The sequence below is a fragment of the Pezoporus flaviventris genome, unplaced genomic scaffold, assembly GCF_033815535.1.
Source record: "Pezoporus flaviventris isolate CSIRO_AGI_PZ_B2104156 unplaced genomic scaffold, CSIRO_AGI_Pfla_v1 ptg000164l, whole genome shotgun sequence".
Taxonomy (NCBI): domain Eukaryota; kingdom Metazoa; phylum Chordata; class Aves; order Psittaciformes; family Psittacidae; genus Pezoporus; species Pezoporus flaviventris.
In genome coordinates this window covers 66,547-87,482 of record NW_026892712.1, presented here as the reverse complement: position 1 = coordinate 87,482, position 20,936 = coordinate 66,547, and the positions used below count along the sequence as shown (strand labels likewise).

Genomic DNA, 20,936 nt, shown 5'->3' with positions numbered 1-20,936 from the left:
GAGCCACTTCAATCTTAGCAGCTTTATCCACTTGTTGGCTGTTCTGGTGTTCCTCAGTGGCCTGACTATTGGGCACATAAGCATCTACATGGCGTACCTTCACCACCAGGTTCTGCACCCAGGCAGCGATATCCTGCCACAGTGCAGGAGCCCAGATCGGTTTACCTCTGCGTTGCTAGTTATAGTTGATGGGCTATAAAAGTATTACACAGCAGGCAACAGCATACAATTAAGTTCATTGGCTGTTTTCCCCTAAAATCAAAACCCCTTAAGGTATGCATCAGACTTCCCCATCTTACTGCATTACCCACCAAGTATATCCAGGTCCCTGAGAAAAATCACTCCCACAAGTGGGTTTGCCTTTACCTGAAGCAGGAATAACCCTGACTGTCTTCCCCAGCTAATTCTTCATATGCACAACAGGAACTTTGTCCCCCTCTACAATATGTATAAGTTCTGACTGGCCTGGGCCAGTCCTGTTGGCAGATCCTCTGGTGTTGACCAACCAGGTGGCCTTTGGTAAGTGTGTATCCCAGTGCTTGAAAATTCCCCCACCCCTTGCTCTCAGTGTAGTTTTTAACAGCCCATTGTACCGTTCGATTTTCCCAGAGGCTGGTGCATGGCAGGGGATATGATATACCCACTCAATGCTATGCTCTTTGGCCCTAAAGTCTGTAAGGTTATTCTGGAAATGAGTCCCATTGTCTGACTCAATTCTCTCTGGTGTGCCATGTCACCACAAAATCTGTTTCTCAAGGCCCAGGATAGTGTTCCAGGCAGTGACGTGGGGCACAGCATATGTTTCCAGCCCTCCAGTGATTGCTTCCACCATGGTAAGCACGTGGTAATTGCCTTGGCGGGTTAGTGGGAGTGTGATGTAGTCTATCTGCCAGGCCTCCCCATATTTGCACTTCAGCCATCACCCTCCATACCAAAGAGGCTTGAACTGCTTGGCTTGCTTAATTGCAGCCCATGTTTCACACTCATGAATAACCTGGGCAATAGTGTCCATTGTTAAGTCCACTCCTCAATCATGAGCCCATCTATATATTGCATCTCTGCCCTGATGGGCTGAAGTGTCATGGGCCCACCGGGCTAAAAATAATTCACCCTTATGTTGCCAATCCAAGTCCATCTCAGCTAGTTCAATCTTAGCATCTTTATCTACTTGTTGATTGTTCTGGTGTTCCTCAGTGGCCCGACTGTTGGGTACATGAGCACCTATGTGGCGTACCTTCATCACCAGGTTCTGTACCTGTGCAGTGATATCTTGCCACACTGCGGCAGCCTGGATAGGTTTCCCTCTGCGTTGCCAGTTGCTCTGCTTCCATTGCTGCAACCACCCCCGCAGGGCATTTGCCACCACCATCCATGAGTCAGTAAAAATTACTGTCCATTTTTCTCGTTCAGCAGTGTCCAAGGCCAGCGGAATGGCTTTCACCTCAAAAAACCTGACTCGATATACCCTCTCCTTCAGCATTTTCTTCCACTTGTCGTCAGGGACTCTATACAGCTGCCTACCATCCCTGATGCTTTCCCACAATACAGCAAGGACCATCAGTACACAAGGCATACTGCTTTTCACTTTCTGACAGTTTATTATATGGTGGGGCCTCTTCAGCACGCATCACCTCCTCCTCCTCTGGTGACATTCCAAAATCTTTGCCCTCTGGCCAGTCCATGATGACTTCTAGAATGCCTGGACAACTGGGATTTATTATTCAAGCTCGTTGTGTAATTAGTGCAGCCCACTTACTCCATGGAGCATCGGTTGCATGATGTATAGAGGAGACCCTGCCTTTGAGCATCCAGCCCAGCATGGGCAACCACGTTGCCAGGAGAAGCTGTGCTTCAGTGCCAATTACTTCTGAAGCAGCTCAAACCCCTTCATAGGCCGCCAAGATCTCTTTTTCAGTTGGGGTATAGATGGCCTCAGATTGTCTGTATCCCCAACTCCAAAAACAGAGTGGTCAACCTCAAATCCCTGCTGGAGTTTCCTGCCAGAGGCTCCAGGTAAGACCGTTCATCCCGGCTGCAGTGTAGATTACATATTTTGCATCTGTCCCAGTCTGGACTGGTCCAGTGGCTGCTGCATGAACTATCTCGTGTTTAATTTGCTCAAAGGCTTGTTGTTGCTCAGGGACCCATTTAAAATCATTCTTCTTCCGGGTCACATGATAGAGAGGGCTTACAATCAAACTGTAATTTGGGATGTGCATTCTCCAGAACCCCACTGCACCCAAGAAAGCTTGCGTTTCTTTCTTATTAGTTGGTGGAGACATTGCTGTTACCTTGTTGATCACATCTGTGGGGATCTGGCAACATCCATCTTGCCATTTTATTCCCAATAATTGAATCTCCTGTGCAGGTCCCTTGACCTTACTCCGTTTTATGGCAAAACCAGCTTTCAGCAGGATTTGGATTATTTTCCTCCCTTTCTCAAAGACTTCTTCCGCTAAATCGCCCCACACAATAAAGTCATCAATGTATTGCAGGTGTTCTGGAGCTTGCCCCTTTTCCAGTGCAGTCTGGTTCAGTCCATGCCAGATGGTAGGGCTGTGTTTCCACCCCTGGGGCGGTCTGTTCCAAGTGAATTGGACGCCCCGTCAAGTAAAAGCAAACTGTGGCCTGAACTCTGCTTCCAAAGGAATTGAGAAAAATGCATTGGCACTATCAATCGTGACATATCACTAGGCTGCCTTTGACTCCAGTTCATAATGAAGTTCTAGCGTGTATGGTATGGCAGCACTCAAGGGTGGTGTGACTTCATTCAGGCCACAAAAGTTTACCATTAGTCGCCACTCTCAGGTAGACTTTCGCACTGCCCTTATGGGGCTATTAAAGGGCGAGCGGGTCCTACTAATCACTCCCCGACTCTCCAGTCTACGGATCAGCTTATGGATGGGAATCAGGGAGTCTCGGTTAGTGCGATATTGCCGCCGGTGCACTGTTGTGGTCGCCATTGGCACTTACTGTTCTTCAACTTTCAGCAGCCTCACAACGGAAGGATCCCCTGAAAAACCAGGCAAGGTGGACAGCTGCTCAATTCCCTCAGTCTCCAAAGCAGCAATACCAAAAGCTCGTCGGCACCCTTTTGGGTCTTTGAAGTACCCTCTCCCGAGTTAGTCTATGCCGAAGATGCATGGAGCCTCTGGACCAGTCACAATGGGGTGCTTTTGCCATTCCCTCCCAGTCAGGCTGATTTCAGCCTCCAGCACAGTCAACTCTTGGGATCCTCCTGTTACTCCAGAAATATAGATGGGTTCCACCCCTTGACAGCTTGATGGCATCAGGGTACACTGTGCACCGGTATCTACTAGAGCCTTATACTTCTGTGGGACTGATATGTCAGGCCATCTGATCCACAGAGTCCAGTAAATCCGACTGTCCCCTACCTCCACCTGGCTGGAGGGAGGGCCCCTCTAATGGTCATCACAGCGTTGGACACTTAAGTCGTGGTAAAAGGGATTATTCTTCGTTATCACAGGAGCTGGAGTAAAATCAGCTCTTCCACTCCATCCGGGAAACTGCTCACCAGAGACTGAAGCCACAGCTATTGTGGGATGATCAGTCTTGGCCCTTGCTCCTTTCTTCAGTTCACTCACCTGTACCTCCAAAGCTGAAGTAGGTTTTCCATCTAGCTTCATCATGTCTTCTCTGTGATCCCGCAAGTAAAACCATAGGGTACCCCGTGGCGTATACCTCCTGTATCTTCTCTATCGAACAACAGGACGCCTCTTGTTAATGGCTGAGACGTGTGTTGGTACACGAGAGGAGCTGGATAAATCAGATAGGTCGTCCTTCAATTGTTTGAGATCCTGGGACAGATTTTCCTCAGCTGAGATAATGGAAGGGGTGAGATTGTCTTCAAACTCTCGGAGTTTATGAATCATTTCATCCACTGTTAGTGGTACTATGTCATTCCAGGTTACTGTTGTCAGTGAATGAGCATATGATGACGGTGCATTCCGTGTAAGATTTCACCACATGGGTCGTGTACCTTCGACTTTATCTGGGTCTATGGGTATATCCCCGTTATTCGGCTTGATGTGATAGATCATCTCTACGATGGCACATTCTGTTACAGACTGGATGCCTTTGTCTAAAGTAGTCCACTTGGCTGAACGACTCATAACATCGTCCTTGTATGGAAACCTTGCTTGCACAGCTGCCAAGAGCCGCCTCCAAAGACTGAGGGACTTTTTCTCTCTTGCAATTGCTTTGTCAATTCCCCCTTCCCTAGCAAGTGATCCCAGCTGCTTGGCTTCTGTACCTTCTAGTTCATGACCATCGGCCCCATTGTCCCAGCATCGGAGCAACCAGGTGATGATGTGCTCCCCTGGTTGATGGGTAAAATCTTTTCGCATATTCCATAGCTCGGTTGAGGTCCGAGGTCGAGAAGTCACCTCTTCTTTTTCTTCCTCATGTGATGATGACTCCTGAGCAAATGCTGGCCCGGGTGGTGAATACATTGTTTCTTCATCTCGCTTCACCCTTCTTGCCTCTTTTTTGCTTTTTCTCTTGCATACAGGGCCAAACGATATTGGTACAAAGTGGTCCTCTGGTTTAGCTGCAGTGATTATCACTGTGGTTTGAGTAGCGACTGTACTTGTCTCTGGGGCTGGTGTAGCTGCTGTGCTTGGAGCTGGGGTAGCTGCGCTGTCCATTGCAGCCAAAGTTTGGGTAGAGACTGTAGTTGTCACTGGGGGTGGTGTAGCTGCAGTGCTTGGAGCTGGAGTAGCTGTGCTGACTGTTGCTTTGCCCTCAGATCCAGGGACATTTTTTTCCTTTTGAAGGTGCTGGATAGTGTTGATCAGGGCCCTGTAAGCATAGGCCAAGCCCCAGCACGTTGCCATGATTTGTCCATCTCTGGTATGGCCAGAATGACCGCACACCTCATTTAAGTGTTTTACTAATTCTTCTGGATTTTGCAGTTGTTCGGTGGCGAAATTCCAAAGTACTCGAGTGGCCCACTGACCTAGATACTTGCCCATACTATCCCACACACCCTGCCACTCATAGCTGTCCAGGCTCTGTGAAAATCTCTTGGTCCTCCTATATCGTTGTTTAACCCCAGACAAGACCCAAACCTGACTCTGCTTAACTGTTGAAATCAGACGAAATGGTCGTGGGCAAAACACACTCTGTATGCGTGCCAACGTGGTGATCCCCATCACAATCAGCAAACAGGTCTCAACATTATTAAAAGGCCATTCTAAAACTTCAAAACTCTCAAATGATGCTGTAAACAGTCTGGGGGGACGGACGGGACTGGGGGGGGGTAAAAGAATGTCTCCTTCACAGGTTGACCACCTGAGGAGGAGAAAAAAGATGTGTAATTGCTAAGCACTTTTATTATATACCTCTCAAAGTATAAAGGTGGTGACCACGCTGTGAACATAAGCCAGATCAGTTTCATGATCAATGATTCTATTGTATTACAAGTCATTACCATAAAGTACAATGAGACGAGAACCTTAGCTCAAGCCCCACACTTGAAAAACAGTAACACAGCAAATACCAGCTCTAAGTAAGGTATGGTATACTGAAACTGTGAGATCAAGAGGAACAACTTTGAGAGCCAATAAATCAGCATTTTGATGGGATCCTCCTGACACTCCATAAATATAAATGGGTTCCACCCCTTGACAGCTTGATGGCATCAGGGTACACTGTGCACCGGAATCTACTAGAGTCTTATACTTCTGTGGGATTGATGTGCCAGGCCACCTGAACCACACAGTCCTGTAAATCCGATTGTCCCCTACCTCCACCAGGCTGGAGGCAGGGCCCCTCTAATAGTGATCACAACATTGGCCACTTAAGTCTTCTTGACAGGGATTAGTCTTTATCACAGGAGCTGGAGTAAAATCAGCTCTTCCACTCCTTCTGGGAGCCTGCTCTCCAGAGACTGAAGCCGCAGCTTTCATGGGATGATCATCCTTGATCTTTTTCCCCTCTTCAATTCACGCACCCATTCCTCCAGAGGTGAGGCAGGTTTTCCATCCCACTTCCTCATGTCTTCTCCGTGATGTCACAGGTAAAACCATAGGGTGGCACGTGGCGTACACCTCCTATAGCTTCTCTCCTGCAGTAGGACACCTTTCGTTAATAGCTGAGACGTGGGCTGGTACACATGGGGAGCTGGATAGATCGGATAGGTCATCTCTCAGTTGTTTGAACTCCTGAGACAGTTTTTCCACAGCTGAAATGATGGAAGGGGTGGGATTGTCTTTGAACTGTCAGAGCTGATGAATCATTTCATCCACTCTTGGTGGTACTATTTCATTCTAGGTTATTGCTGCCAATGAGTGGGCATATGATGACGGTGCATTCCGTGTAAATTTCCTCCACATGAGTCGTGTACATTCAACTTCATCTGGATCTGTGGGTCCTTTCCCGGCATCCAGCCTGTGATAGATCATCTCTACGATGGCTGATTCCCTCAGAGACTGGATGCGTTTCTCTAGAGTAGACCACTTGGCCGAAATGACTCATAACATCATCCTTGTATGGAAACCTTTCTTTCACAGCTGCCAAGAGCCACCTCCAAAGACTGAGGGACTTTTTCTCTCTTGCAATTGCTTTGTCAATTCCCCCTTCTCTAGCAAGTGATCCCAGCTGCTTGGCTTCTGTACCTTCTAGTTCGTGACCATCGGCCCCATTGTCCCAGCATCGGAGTAACCAGGTGATGATGTGCTCCCCTGGTTGACGGGTAAAATCTTTTCGCATGTTCTGTAGCTCGGTTGAGGTCCAAGGTCGAGAAGACACCTCTTCTTCCTCTGATTCATGTATTAAGAATTCCTGGTCAGATGCTGTCTCGGGTGGTGAGTACATTGTTTCTTCATCTTACTTCATCTTTCTTGCCTCTTTTTTGTTTTTCCCCTTGCGTACAGGGCCAATCGATATTGGCACAAGTTGGTCCTCTGGTTTAGCTGCAGTGCTTATCACTGTGGTTGGAGTGGCTGCAGTATCTGTTGTCAGGGTTTGGGTAGCTGCTGTACTTGTCACTTGGGCTGGTGTAGCTGCTGTGCTTGGAGCTGGAGTACCTGCGCTGTCTGTTGTGGTCAGAGTTTGAGTAGCTGCTGTACTTGTCGCTGGGGCTGGTGTAGCAGCTGTACTTGGAGTTGGAGTAGCTGCGTTATCTGTTGCAGTAGGAGTATGAGTAGCTGCATGGTCAGTTGCTTTGCCATCAGATCCAGAGACATTTTTTTCCCTTTGAAGGTGCTGGATATGGATGATCAGGGCTCTGTAAGCATAGGCCAAGCCCCAGCACATTGCCACGATCTGTCCCTCTCTGGTATGACCGGGATGACAACACACCTCATTTAAATGTTTTACTAATTTTTCTGGATTTTGTGCTTGTTCAGTGGTGAAGTTCCAAACCACTGGAGAGGCCCACTGGCCTAGATACTTGCTCATACTATCCCACACACCCTGCCACTCATGACTGTCCAGCCTCAGGGAAAATCTCTTTGTCCTTCTATATCGTCGTCTAACCCTAGACAAGGCCCAAACCCGACTCTGCTTAACTTCCGAGATCAGACGAGATTGGGCGTTTTCAGGGTGATGTGGCCTTAGGCCATAGGGAAGTGCTGTTCGGTAGGACCCTTATTCCTTTTTGTCTGCAGTGTCTCAGGACGACACCTGTTGAGCGGTGTGTTAAGGCCAGTGTATTTCTGTTGTGGTCACGTTGAAGTTTTTGTGCAATATACGATCACTATGTTTCGTAAGAAACAGCCTCTTGCTGTGGCTCCTCCTGTGGAGCGACTGGGGTGGACACAGACCGTGGAGCACATTGTGGGGTAAAATAGAAACTTTGATTAATGTAGGACCTGAACTGTGGGGAGCCAAGGACCCCAGGGGAGTGTTAAAGTATTGGGGTGAGTTTGTACAACACCCCCATATTCGCTCAAAGGAGTGACTGAGTCATGCTGGACGCATGGCAGGCTGTTTGCCTACAAAGGCATGGTAGATAAGAACATAGAGTTGGAGCAACAAGTAGCAGATTTACAGAGTTAGAAAAGGTAAAAGCAGAAGTGCTGTTGCAGAAGCAGGCATTTGTAGCCGCTGCAGAGCAGGGTGAATGACTTGGGAAAAAATGTGCCACCCTAGCAAAAAAATATACTTTTTGCATTGCCAAAGTACAGAGCAATAAGAAAGGCACAAAGGCAGTGGGGCTACGAATCCATGCTCTTGTGTCTGATCCTGACTGGGATCTGGAGACATGGGATGGAGATATTTGGGGTACCATGAAAAAGAGGAAGGAGCCTGCGCAGCTCCTGTGTTTAAACATAAAATGATTACCGGGGCAGACAGACAAGTAAGAACAGACAAATTGACAGACTATAGTCTTGAGGAGATTAAGAACTTATTGGATAAATACAAGCAGAGGCCAGGAGAGAAACACCAGAACTGGCTAGTTCGCCTCACAGACAAAGCAGCAGATACTGCATTGCTAGATGTGGTAGATGAGAAAAAATTAATGGGACTCACCTCTGATCCGTATGTACAATCTGCGTTATGTCGTATAGGGGACCAAAATAGTGCCACCATGGTTGCAGTAGTTGGAAGAGGGATGTCAGACCGATATACTAATGATGGTGCCTGGACGCCTGCGGCTAAAGAGTGGATCGCTCTACAGCAAGCACGCCAACTACTTAAAGTGGAAGGCATGAAACTAGCCGTCTTAGGGGGAATCTCCCAAGCTTTATATACAACAGCTCTTAATTCCCAGAATGTGGAACACACTTTTAGAGGGATGTCCACCAGGATGGAAGGTGTATCTTATACCTATACTACTATCAGAACAAGGAAACCCCACTGAACAAGTGATTGAAAAGCTAAGCCAATTAGGGGATTTACCGGGACTGGGCTTAGACAAAGCGGCTCAGGACCAGGGGAGAGTAGGAAAGGGGGAGAAACAACCCAGTACCCATGCAAATGACAGAGGAGAGCCGGGGAAGCAGACTTTGCTGTTCTGGTTACTTCTAAACCATGGGGTCAGCAAGGATGAAATAGATGGTAAGCCCATACAAGTGCTTCGGCAGACTGCCCAAAACCCATAGAATAAGCAAGTACGGAAAATAGAATACCCTGGTTTAGGGAAACCTGATATCCCATCTTTTGGACCATCTATCCCATCTGCCCCCCTCTATCCCTGAGAGGAAATGCAGCAGGTAGAAAGGGATGCCATGTAAAAAATGAATAGGAAACAGACCGAGCCCCCGTACCGGAATGCCGTGTGCTATGATGCGACCCTTGTCACTTCACCACATCTGGTGGTCAAGTGGGGTGGACACGGGGGCAGAGGTCACAATAATACACGGTAATCCAGATAAAACCTGGGGAACGACTGCCCCCGTGTGGGGGCTAGGTGACCAACCAGTAGTAGGGAAACAGACCAGACTAAAGTTGCAAATTGCTGATTGGGATCCCCATGAATACTTATAGTTGCCTCAACTGGAGAATACATAACTGGCATGGATATTTTATGGGGTGCCACGCTGGAAATCAATGGTACCTATTGGGCTTTTGGTACCATGCGGTGGCTACATGCCAGAGCTATTACCGTAGGGCTGATACAGCAGGAAACAGATATCCCTGTAGCCAAAGAAACAGTGAACCTCAAGCAATATAAGATTCCAGGAGAAGATGCAGAGATCCAGGCTACTATCAGTGATCTGTTAAGCACCAGTGTTGTCCAGTACATGCACTCCCCATTTAATAGCCCCGTATGGCCTGTAAAGAAACCCAATGGCAGCTGGTGGATGACTGTAGATTATTGAGCAGTGAATAAAAAGACACCTCCTATAAAGGCTGCAGTCCCCAAGGTGGAAACATTAGTACATCAAACCCAGGCCCATCCGGGAACATGGCATGCTGTAATCGATGTGGCAAATGCTTTTTTTACAATCCCTGTTCTCCATGCTGCCCGAGATCAATTTGCATTTATTTGGGGGGGCAACCAGTATACTTCTACGCGTCTTCCCCAGGGCTATAAACATAGTCCTACGTTTTGTCACCAAGCCATCCATCGGACATTGACATGGCACGTTATACCTAATGAAATGCAAATCCTACAAAATATAGATGACATCCTGATCCAGGATGGTATCCTGGAACAGGTACAACACAAATTAGATGCAGTAACCGCGTTACTGCAACAGGATGGGTGGGCAATTAATTCAAGGAAAATAAAAGGGCCTGCAGAAAAGGTGAAATATTTGGGTATTACGTGGACCCAAGGGATACAGCAGATTCCTGAAAAGGCTTTATCAAGCATAAGAACCTGCCCCCTCCCCCCGGGATGAAAACGGGGTACAGCATTTTCTTGGCACGGTAGGGCATTGGAGATCCTATGTGACTGGTTTAGCTGTGCTCCTTAAACCACTGTACAGAATAACTCAAAAAAAGGCCCAGTTTGAGTGGGGGCCCAAGCAGCAGGCTGCCTTTGAGAAAACCCGTGCAGCCACACAGGAACATATGGAGTTATATCCCAGCAGCCAGGTCAGGTAGAACTACAATGTAACCTTGAAAAGGGATGTAGCTTTATGCAGCCTATGGCAACTACAAGAAGGGCAGAAAAGAACCCTAAGATTCTGGTCACGCTGTCTGACGGGTGCCGAGAGCAGATATACTGCTTTTGAAAAGGCACTGCTAGCAGTATAATGGGCACTTCTTGACACAGAGGCATGGACCATGGGCAACATGAGGTGACTATATGAACTGAGACAAAGAGGGGCACAAAATCACAAAATGGAATATATAAACCTTTAGAATTAGTACTAAGCAATGCTAAATTTGATGGCTTTGTTAACAGTAGCAATGGAAAATTACTGAGGTGCATGATACACAGAAAAAAAGTAGAGTACAGCTAGAGAACATACTGAGAATTCTTGGACAAGATAAATTGTTATAGTTGACATAGTTTTAAAAAAAACAGTCTAGAAGAACAGGACACAGGGTTAAGGAGTATCTGGGAACTGCAGGTGTCCAGGACAGGCTACAGTTAAACTAACAGATAAGTAGGAGGACAGGAGGATTATTATGTGTGTGGTGCTAATGAACCAATTAAGCTGATACAAGCATCTACTGCCTGTGCTTCAAAGGCTGCCAGAAGTGATGAAGATTGTTGGAAGAAGTAAATGACCCTCAGAGACCACCACCAAAATTCTGTATGCATGCGAGGAACTTTCTGGAAAATGATGTAATCGATGTGTAACCTCATGAATATGTATGTATGCCCAGTGGCTACATAAGGACAGCCTGGGTAGCAATACAGGGACACACGTTAGGAGGAGCTGTCCCCCATGTCTCACAGTGCCGCAATAAAGAATACCTGCTTGTCAGCATGAAAAATTTGTTGGCAAGTTTGTTCCTGAAGTTTTCTCTGAATCAATTTGGCACCCCAGATGGGACCCTCTCTGCTCAGCTGCAGGACCTGCTGAGGACAGGGCTCCCTAGGGCCCTCGGGAATTTTTCCCAGAGGGACGCCTCGACTCATTCAGATCGCTGCAGGAGCAGACAAGGACCATCTTCATAAAAGGTATTCTTTTCTTTTGTATAGTCTGTAAGGTGCAGGGGGCATCTTACATAAAGACTAAATTGGTTTGGTTTGGTAAGTGTATGCAAGGTTAGGAAACCTTCCGTAAATCGAGATAGGAAATCTTGTAGGTAAAGCCATATACCCGGCTGCTAGTGTCCGTTTGGTATACACCCACAAGAAGCAGGGGGCTTCTTGTGATTTGAGTCCTACAAGTCCCAGGGGGTGTCTTGTGGAAATGGTTTTGGGTCCCGTGTGCTATCAACAGCTCATAAGGGATTTGATTCAGTGATACTGTCAGCGTGGGTCCCTGAATAGGTTAGTTGAATCACCCTCTGATACTGCAGGCTGTCCAGTACAGTTCCCACAGTGGGACGCAGACAGGCTGGTCGGGCACAAGGGTCTCGTCCTTCTTGGGACACTGACAGGCTGGTCAAATAAAAAGGGATTAAAGAAACCCCCCTATTAGTGTTACAATATGGTGTGAGCCATAGGAGTTAGGAAGTATTGCTTTTGATTTTACTGGTATTCGTCTTATTTTGTGGCTTGTTACAGTAATGATTTTGGTCTTGTGATTTTGGCATTGGTGACAGGATGTTCTAACTGTGTTATTAACCGCTGTTTGTTTGAATTTTTAGTCTCCGTCTTTGTCTCAAGTGTTGTAAGCGTGTGGAGTGTGTCTGTGGGATCCCTAGTGTGTGTGAGTGAGAGACTGATAAAGGGAACTCAGCAGAGTGAAGAGATCATGAAAAAGAGTCCTTTAGGGTGCATTTTGGCACACTGGAAAGAACTTGGAGGGTCTCCTGGGGGCTCAGTAAATAAGAAAATATTGGTAAATATTGTAACCAATGGTGGCCTTTGTACACTTTGGAAGATCAGGAAAAATGGCCTAAAAATGGAACTTTGAACTATAATACATTGTTACAATTAATGTTGTTTTGAGGTGGCAAGGAAAATGGGATGAAGTAATGTATGCACATACGGTTTTCACTTTAAGAAATCATGCAGAGTGACAGACTGAATGCAAAATTAATATAGCTCTGCCAGATCCCTTAATTTTGGCTTTGGAAAAGGACAGGGAAAAACTGAAAGTTAAGCTGAAGAGATGTTGTTTAGCCTGTGATATTGGGGGAATGATGTTTAAAGTTAAAAAACAGTAACCAGGAAGATAGGTTGGAAAATTATGTATCACAGGTACCTCCGAGAGGAGCACCCTCTGCATCTTGTCCTATCTGATATTGATAAGGAGGCACAGATTGCTGTAACTGGCAACAAGTGGCAGATTCACATTCAGAGTTAAGAAAGGGTTAAACCAGAAGTGCTGGTGCAGAGAAAGGCATCTGCAGCCCCTGCAGAGCAGGGTGAGCAGCTGTGAGAAAAAAAAAAGGGAAAACCAAGGGGGAAGAGAGGGGAGCAGAGCTTGGGCAGCTCCTGTGTTTGAGCATAGGATGGATGCTGGGGCAGGCAAACAAGTGGGAACAGACATGTTGACAGACAGGACTGAGGGGTTGTTGAATAAATCTGGACCGGGGTGAAGGAGGAATCATGGAGAGCATACAGGAATCGGGAACAGGTAGAAAAGAAAACGCTGGTTCGTGCTATAGCCACGGCTGCGGTGGTTGCTTTGAAACTGGTAGAGGAAAAATGTCAGGTGGAGGTGGGGGAGTGGGCTCTTCTTCTGTGGAAGCGGATCGGTGTGCGTGCTATGGAGAGTTTGGACACTGGAAGTGAGACTAACCGGGGGGGGGGGGAGTGCCATGGGGTGGCTCCGGTGACTGAATAGGAACTAGACTGACAGGGACCTGGGGAATCTACCCTAGCAGATCCACTGGTTAAATTAAAACTAGGGACTAGAGGAAATAAAGTGGAATTTTACTGGATACAGGAGACACTTATTCGGTCTGAAATCAGAGAAAAGAATTTGTTACAGATGTGGGAGCTACTGTCCACGAAGAAAAAAAAAAAGAAAAAAAAGAGGCATTCTTTCTGAAACCCTTAAAGTACAAATTGGGAAAACAAACAGGAATGCATAAATTTTTATGCATGCCAAATTCTCTAAAATCTTTATTAGGGTGAGAAGCAACATTTAAAGAAGGCAAAATGGAATTTAGAGTTAAAAACCAATCAAATAATTGCAGTTTTGAGTTTATCTTTAATTCAACAGAAAAGAAAAAGGAGGACATCCTTGAAATAGAAGAAATCCTTAATCAGGTATATTTGGGAGTATGGGCATCTGAAATTTCAGATAAGGCAAAAAATGCTTTGCCTGTTAAAGTGGAAAAAAAAAAAAGGGGGGAGCTGCCCAATTAGAATAAAAAAAAATCCCTTAAAATTAGAAGATCAAAGGGAATCAAAAAATCATTGATAAATTTTAAAATATAGATTATTAATTGAATGTGAATTGGAATATAATACTCCTATCTTGCCAGTAAAGAAATATGATGGGAAAAGCTGCAGATTGGTTCAAGATCTTAGGGCAATCAACAAAACTGCAGAGGATATTCATCCAGTAGTAGCTAATTCGTATGACTTATTGACTAAATTGAATAATAATCAGAAATGGTTTGCCATCCTGGATTTGAAGGATGCTTTCTTTTGCTTACCATTGGCCAAAGAAAGCCAAAATTATTTGGTTTTGAATGAGAAAACCCTGACACAGGAAGGGAAACTCAATTAACTTGGACAGTATTACCTCAGGGGTTTAAAAACAGTCCAATGATTTTTGGAAATCAGTTAGCACGAGAACTAGAATCATAGAAGCCACCTACTCAGACGGGGACTCTGTTACAATATGTGGATGACCTATTAATTGCTACAGAAACAAAGGAAGAATGTATCCAGTGGATGGTGGAATTATTAAATTTTCTGGGACTGAATGGTTATCAGGTATCCAGACAAAAGGCCCAACTAATCCAAACCCGAGTTTCCTACCTAAGATATGAAATAACAAGAGAACAGAGAGAACTTGGAACTGCCAGAAAAGAAGCCATTTGTCAGACTCCACGACTGTCGACCTTCAAGGAACTCCGGACATTCCTGGGAATGACAGGATGGGGCAGACTTTGGATCCATGATTATGGTGTTCTGGTAAGACCACTATACGAACTGTCTCTTTGGACTGGACTGATACAGCACAGGAGGCTTTTAGAAATTTAAAGATACAGCTAATGAGAGCTGCAGCTCTGTGACTTCTGGATGTGACTAAATCCTTTTGGCTATATTCCTATGAAAAACAGAGAATAGCTTTGGGGGTCCTTGCTCAGAAACTAGGACCCTATAAGAGGGCAGTGGTGTATTTTTCAAAACAGCTGGATGAAGCGAGCAAAGGATGGCCCAGATGCCTAAGGGCTGTGGCAGCAGTTGTCATGAATATTGAAGAGGCTCACAAATTCACCTTGGGACAAAAGATTAATGTACTCGTGTCCCATGTTGTATCAGCAGTCCTGGAGCAGAAAGGAGCTCACTGGTTATCTCCTTCGTGTTTTTTTAAAAATACCAGGCCACCCTTGTGGAACAGGATGATATAGAAATTGTGGTCACTAACATTGTGAATCCAGCATCCTTTCTGCAGGGACAATCAACAGAACCACTAACACACAACTGCTTGACCACTATAGAGACTGTATAGTCAAGCCAACCAGATTTGAAAGAAAAACCTGTGGAAGATGCTGATTCTTGGTTTACTGATGGTAGTAGCTTCATGAAAAATGGTGAACAAAAGGCAGGATGTGCTGTTACTGCCCCTTCACAGGTAATAGAAGCTAAACCTTTACCTGCGAACACCTCAGCCCAGAAGGCAGAAATAATAGCATTAACAAGAGCCCTGGAATTGGATAAAGATAAAAGGATAAATATTTGGACTGATTCTAAGTACGCATTTGGTGTGGTCCATGCACATGGGGCTATCTGGAAAGAACGAGGATTTCTGAACACACAAGAGAAACAGATTAAACATGCTACAGAAATTCTACGACTACTGAAAGCTGTTCAGCTACCTGAGGAAGTAGCTATTATGTATTGTCGAGAGCATCAACAAGGTGACTCTGATCAGGAAACTGGAAATAATTTGGCCGATTTTTAAGCCAAACAAGCAGCTGAACAATCTCAAATCATGTCCTTAATCCCTGATGGCAAACTAACAATTGAAAAATCTAAACCTAGGTGTTCAAAAGAGGATAGAAAGTTTATTGAAGATCTAAAAAGAGAGGAAAACCAAGAGGGTGGGGTTCAGATACCTGATGGGTGAATTGTAATCCCCAATAACCAACTCTGGAAGTTAGTTCAGGAAGAACATAATAAAACTCATTGGGGTAGCAACTCTTTGTATAAATACTTAGACGAACAAATTGTAGGAAGAAATCTATATACCACAGTTCAATCAGTGACAAAACAATGTCAGTTATGTCTTAAGAATAATCCTAAAACTGAAAATAGAAATCAAATTGGGACAATTGGGAGAGGAAGTTATCTGGGACAGCAGTGGCAAATAGATTTTTCTGAATTACCAAGAAAAGGGGGTTATCGATATTTGTTGGTGTTAACGGATATATTTTGAGGCTGGCCAGAAGCATTCCCTTGTAGGATAAATAATGCAAGACAAGTGATTAAAACATTATTAAATAATACCTTGTTTTGGAGTACCAGCGGCAATTTCTTCTGACTGGGGTTCACACTTTAGTGCAAAATTGTCACAAGAAATTAGCAAAAAATTAGAAATTGATTGGCAACTACATGTTCCATACAGGCCTCAGGCCACTGGGCAAGTAGAAAAGATGAACCATCTGATTAAACAACAGATTAGTAAAATATTTCAGGAAATGAATTTATATTGGTACCAAGCTTTGCCACTGGCTCTACTAAGAGTTCAAACTAAACCTTGGTTGAAAGAAGAGGTTAGTCCATTTGAGATTTTGTATGGAAGACCATATCAGTCCCAGTTTAAAGGAGAAAGTCTTCAGGAAGTGGGAGAAGGCTATCTCTGACAGTTTCTGATCAAGCTGGGAAAACAATTGCAGGAGATAAATAAGAGAATAGTAGGGACAAGAGCAAGAGGTTTGGATTATCCGATTCACCCTTTCAGATCTGGAGATTGGGTTTATGTTAAGAATTTTTCAGAAGATCCTGTACAGGAGAAGTGGAGCGGACCGTAACAGATATTATTGACCAACTTTACAGCAGTGAAAATAAAGGAACAACCTGCTTGGACACATTATTCAAGAGCAAAGAAAGCACCAGAGCTAGAGAAGACATGGCAGATCGAACCTTCAGGACCCTTACGTATGAAATTGCATATGAAGTGCCCTGACAATGTACTGCCTACCACCCCTCCAACTGGGCAACATGTTCCATCTCCTTCTCGGTGGTATCCCATGCAACCAGGGGTTGGTATGTATATAACTTGCTTCGTGTTAGTGTATATTTGCTTCGCATTAGTAGCACAATAAATAGACTAGAGCATCTGATTGTTTATATTGTGTTTGGTGTCCAGTCTTTGTACATGGCAATCCTATGAACCTGGAACTATGTCACATGACAAAAAAAAAAAAAATAAAATCATAGTACCGCTAACCAAAGTATCTTGGAATTGAGACTGAAACAAGGTAAGTTATTTTCAGAGGAAATTATTGTTGATAATTATTATTAAATAGTTAATCACTCTCTGTGATTGTATGTTATGTCTAGAACAACCTCAAACATGTCATTTTTCCTGTGTGTTACTATTCTCCATTAATAGAACCTGGAGTGATGGGTAGATATAACTAATAAAGCTACAGTCTTCAGATCACAATCAAACTTACCTTGAAGACAGGAGGAGATCTTTTTTCTGTACTTACTTCCATTGCAGCCACATCTTCATTCTTAATCATACTGCTTGGCATGAATGGTGTTATCAAGGCACTAGGAAGAATGTTGACCTTCTCCAGGTTACAGCCAGTGGCCTTCACTGCTGCAGTCACACATAAAAATAAAGGAAGGGCAATGGACTGTTAAGATCCACTCTAAAGAGGGTGGGTTTCTAGTGGTGGCCTGCTTGCCATTTCACTTTTCTAGCCTAACCATAAGAGCTCTCATCCTCATACAAGTGCAAACACTTTAATACTTCAAATAATTCTAGAAAACCTTCAAAGGTTATTTTTAAGTCTAACGGAAGTACCATAGTTGGGGTTTTCTTCCATTTCATATCTTTCTAGACCGAGGACAGCTTGAACTACATAGAAGCTTAAGACATCTTTCCACAAATTTTCACATTCTGAACTTTACTGCACTTTTAACTGTACAAATTCTCTATTTAGTTTTGAAAATTGTCTGGTTTCAGATAACCATGTGAACAGAGTGCTCAAAGCATTCAGACTGTATTTTGATTCTGTTAAAGGAATAATGAAGCAAAACCTTGATAAACCTGCATGCCAGCTCTGTAACAAGAGCAAGTTGTAATTTTGCAACTGCAGTGCCTATTTTTCTCCATTTTTTAAACTAGAAAGGTGGTTTCTTAAAATTAATTAGATCTTTTTAGTTTTAATTTCCATTTTTCCTGATCCACATAAAAAAAATACATAAGCTATCTTCGCTGTAAATGAAATTAACTTTCCTGATTTCAAATACTGCTGAAATTGAGCTTAAAACAAACCAATGGGAAAGCCCGTAGAAAGCATAGTTCCATACATACTTTAAAATAGAGTATTGATCTTCAACATAAAGCATCTCACTGGGTCCCCACCTGGCCTTTATCATTTCAGAACAGTGAGGAAGGACAGGCTGGGGCATATGCAGAGACTAAGTACATAATGCAGACAAAACTAATCATGAACTGCTTGGTTCATGATCAGCCTAGAGCAGAATAGGTACAGGAATGAGCCTTCAAAATGAGATGACTAGCAGAAAACCCACACAAGAAAGTAAATTAAGATTTATCACATAAATGAAATGGAGAACATGAAGCAACAGAAATAGCATATTTTATGAACAGCAGATATTCTTCCAAAGCAGTTGGTATTTTCTCTTGGTTAAGCCTCCATACTTAATTAGTCAGATGTCAAGCTTGTCATGATACATAGCTGTGGTGATTTAAAGCCAGTCAGGCAACTCGTTCACTCACTCCCCCTGCTTCTTTCCCTCCCCCTACTCCCGGAGGGACAGAGAGGAGAATAGAAAAGAATGCAACTCCCACAGGTTGAGATAAGAACAGTTTAGTAACTAAGGTATAACACAAATCACTACTGCTACCACCAATGATAATAATGATAAAGGAAATAACAAGGGAACAGAATACAACACCTCACCACCAGCCGACCAATAACTCGCCCCCCCCAGCCCGACCAAGCACCGACCGATACCTCCTCCAACCCTGCAGTCCCCCAGCCCTTCCGGCTAACTCCCAGTTACATCCTAGGCATGACGTGCTGTATATGGAATACCTCTTTGGCTAGCTTAGGTCAGGTGTCCTGTCTCTGGCTCCTCCCGGCTTCCCCTCCTCCCTGGCAGAGCATGAGGCTCACAAAGTCCTTGGCCAAACCAAAACATCATTGTTATCAGCTCTGTTCCCAAGCCAAAAGTCAAAACACTGCACTGCACCAGCTACCAGGAAGGAGAAAAATGACTGCTACTGCTGAACCCAGGACAATAACTTAAAATTTTCCTCATCTTTTTGATCTTGCTACTAGAAGTCTTACCAGTCTTTTTATTATCTTGTTTCATTGCCCTAAATCATAGAATCATAGAATAGTTAGGGTTGGAAAGGACCTTAAGATCATCTAGTTCCAACCCCCCTGCCATGGGCAGGGACACCTCACACTAAAACTAAATATTTCTGCACGTTTCTCTCCCAAGTATTCCCTGCGGGTTTAAACTTGTTATATCTTGTATTATCCTCCCTAACGAGTTGTAAAATCAACTTGCAAATATATCCCCTGCCAAGACCAAGCTATTAACTTTAAACATGAGCTTCATGATTTTAACTTGAAGTTATAGATTCCTATCAAACTTGTTATCACATTGTTAATTTGCTTACCTTCAACCTGCTTTCACCAGAGCAGGCTACGGAAATTTCCATTAACTGTTGTATACTACCATAGCTTTAACAGTCAACTTGGAAACATTTCCTTCCTCTACTTTATTTCACTATCAGAAGGATCAATTCAATCTACACTTAAAAACCAGGCAAACCTAAAACTTCCTACCTTGGAACAAAACAACAAACATTGCATGGAATGAATGGGTCAGAAAAAAGAAAGCAAAGGGGGAAAAAAAAAAAAAGATGACAGAGAAAACAAAGGGAGGAGGGAAGAAAAAAAATAAAAGGAAAGAGGAAAGAAAATAAAAAAAAAGCAAACAAACCCACAACAACTTACTTAAGGGAATTAAGCTGAAATTGCCAGAATTAGCATTCTTAATTAGACCCACTGAAAGCAGTCTCATAGAACCACTGGACAGCCTCCAAAATATACCAGTTGGTATGTTTGTGCTTTCAGTACTCAGTTCTTTCTCATCACTACCTTTACGTATGTTTTTAGATTAAATTCACACTGAACTCTTTCTAAATCCTTTGTACTGACTTCCATCTTAGGCTTCATTCTTTTTTCTTCTTCACTTACAATCATATTAAATGAAGTTTAGAATGCAGGGCCTGAGGCATGAAAAATTAATATAAAACCCACCCACAACTCTTTTTTGCAGGCTTTATTTTATACTAGCTCATGTTAAAATATACTTAAAAGAACACTGTTACAAAGTAAAATATTCAGAATCAGAAAACAAACCTCACTGTAAGAATACAGACAGATTTTATCATCACAGTCCTGGGTTCAGCAGTAGCAGTCATGTTTTTCCTTTGTGTTAGCTGGTGCAGTGCTGTGTTTTGACTTCCAGCCTGGGAACAGTGTTGGTGAAGTCAATGTTTTCAGTTGTTGCCAAGTGATGTTTACCCTGACCAAGGACTTTGTGAGGCTCATGCTCTGCCAGGGAGGAGGGGAAGCTGTGAGGAAGCAGAGATGGGGCGCCTGACCCGGGCTAGCCGGGGAGGTATTCCATACCACAGCACGTCATGCCCGGGGTGGGGGGTAACTGGGAGTTACCCGGAAGGACACGGGCTTCCGGGTGGAACTCGTTTTCTTGGCCGGTGGTATCATATTCTCTTCCCTTGTTATTTTCCCTTATCGTTGTTGTAGTTGATAGTAGCGGTGGTGATATGTGTTGTACATTGGCTGCTGGACTGTTCTTGTCTCAACCCGTAGGAGTTGCACTCTTTCGATCCTCCTCCCCGTTCCTCCGGGAGCGGGGAAGGGGAGAGCCCCGGTGCGGGGGGGGGGACGGACGGACACAGACCTCGATTGTTGTCAGCTCGGCACCACTCACTGGGAGTGAGTGAACAAGTTACCTGACTGGGTTTAAACCA

The 20,936-nt window shown here is 44.3% G+C and overlaps 1 protein-coding gene across 10 annotated transcripts in view; it reads right to left on the bottom strand.

The window, feature by feature from the left end:
- Positions 1-20,936, bottom strand: part of LOC133283324 (nuclear factor of activated T-cells 5-like) — a 76,524-nt gene that overhangs the window by 12,806 nt on the left and 42,782 nt on the right. For all 10 annotated transcript variants that reach the window (XR_009747780.1, XR_009747779.1, XR_009747781.1 and 7 more), the window contains one exon: positions 17,344-17,492. Coding sequence is in view for 5 of the 10 variants with exons in the window: in XM_061480011.1 (XP_061335995.1) it covers positions 17,344-17,492 (149 nt within the window). In the remaining 5 variants the exon portion in view is untranslated. The remainder of the gene's footprint in view (positions 1-17,343; positions 17,493-20,936) is intronic.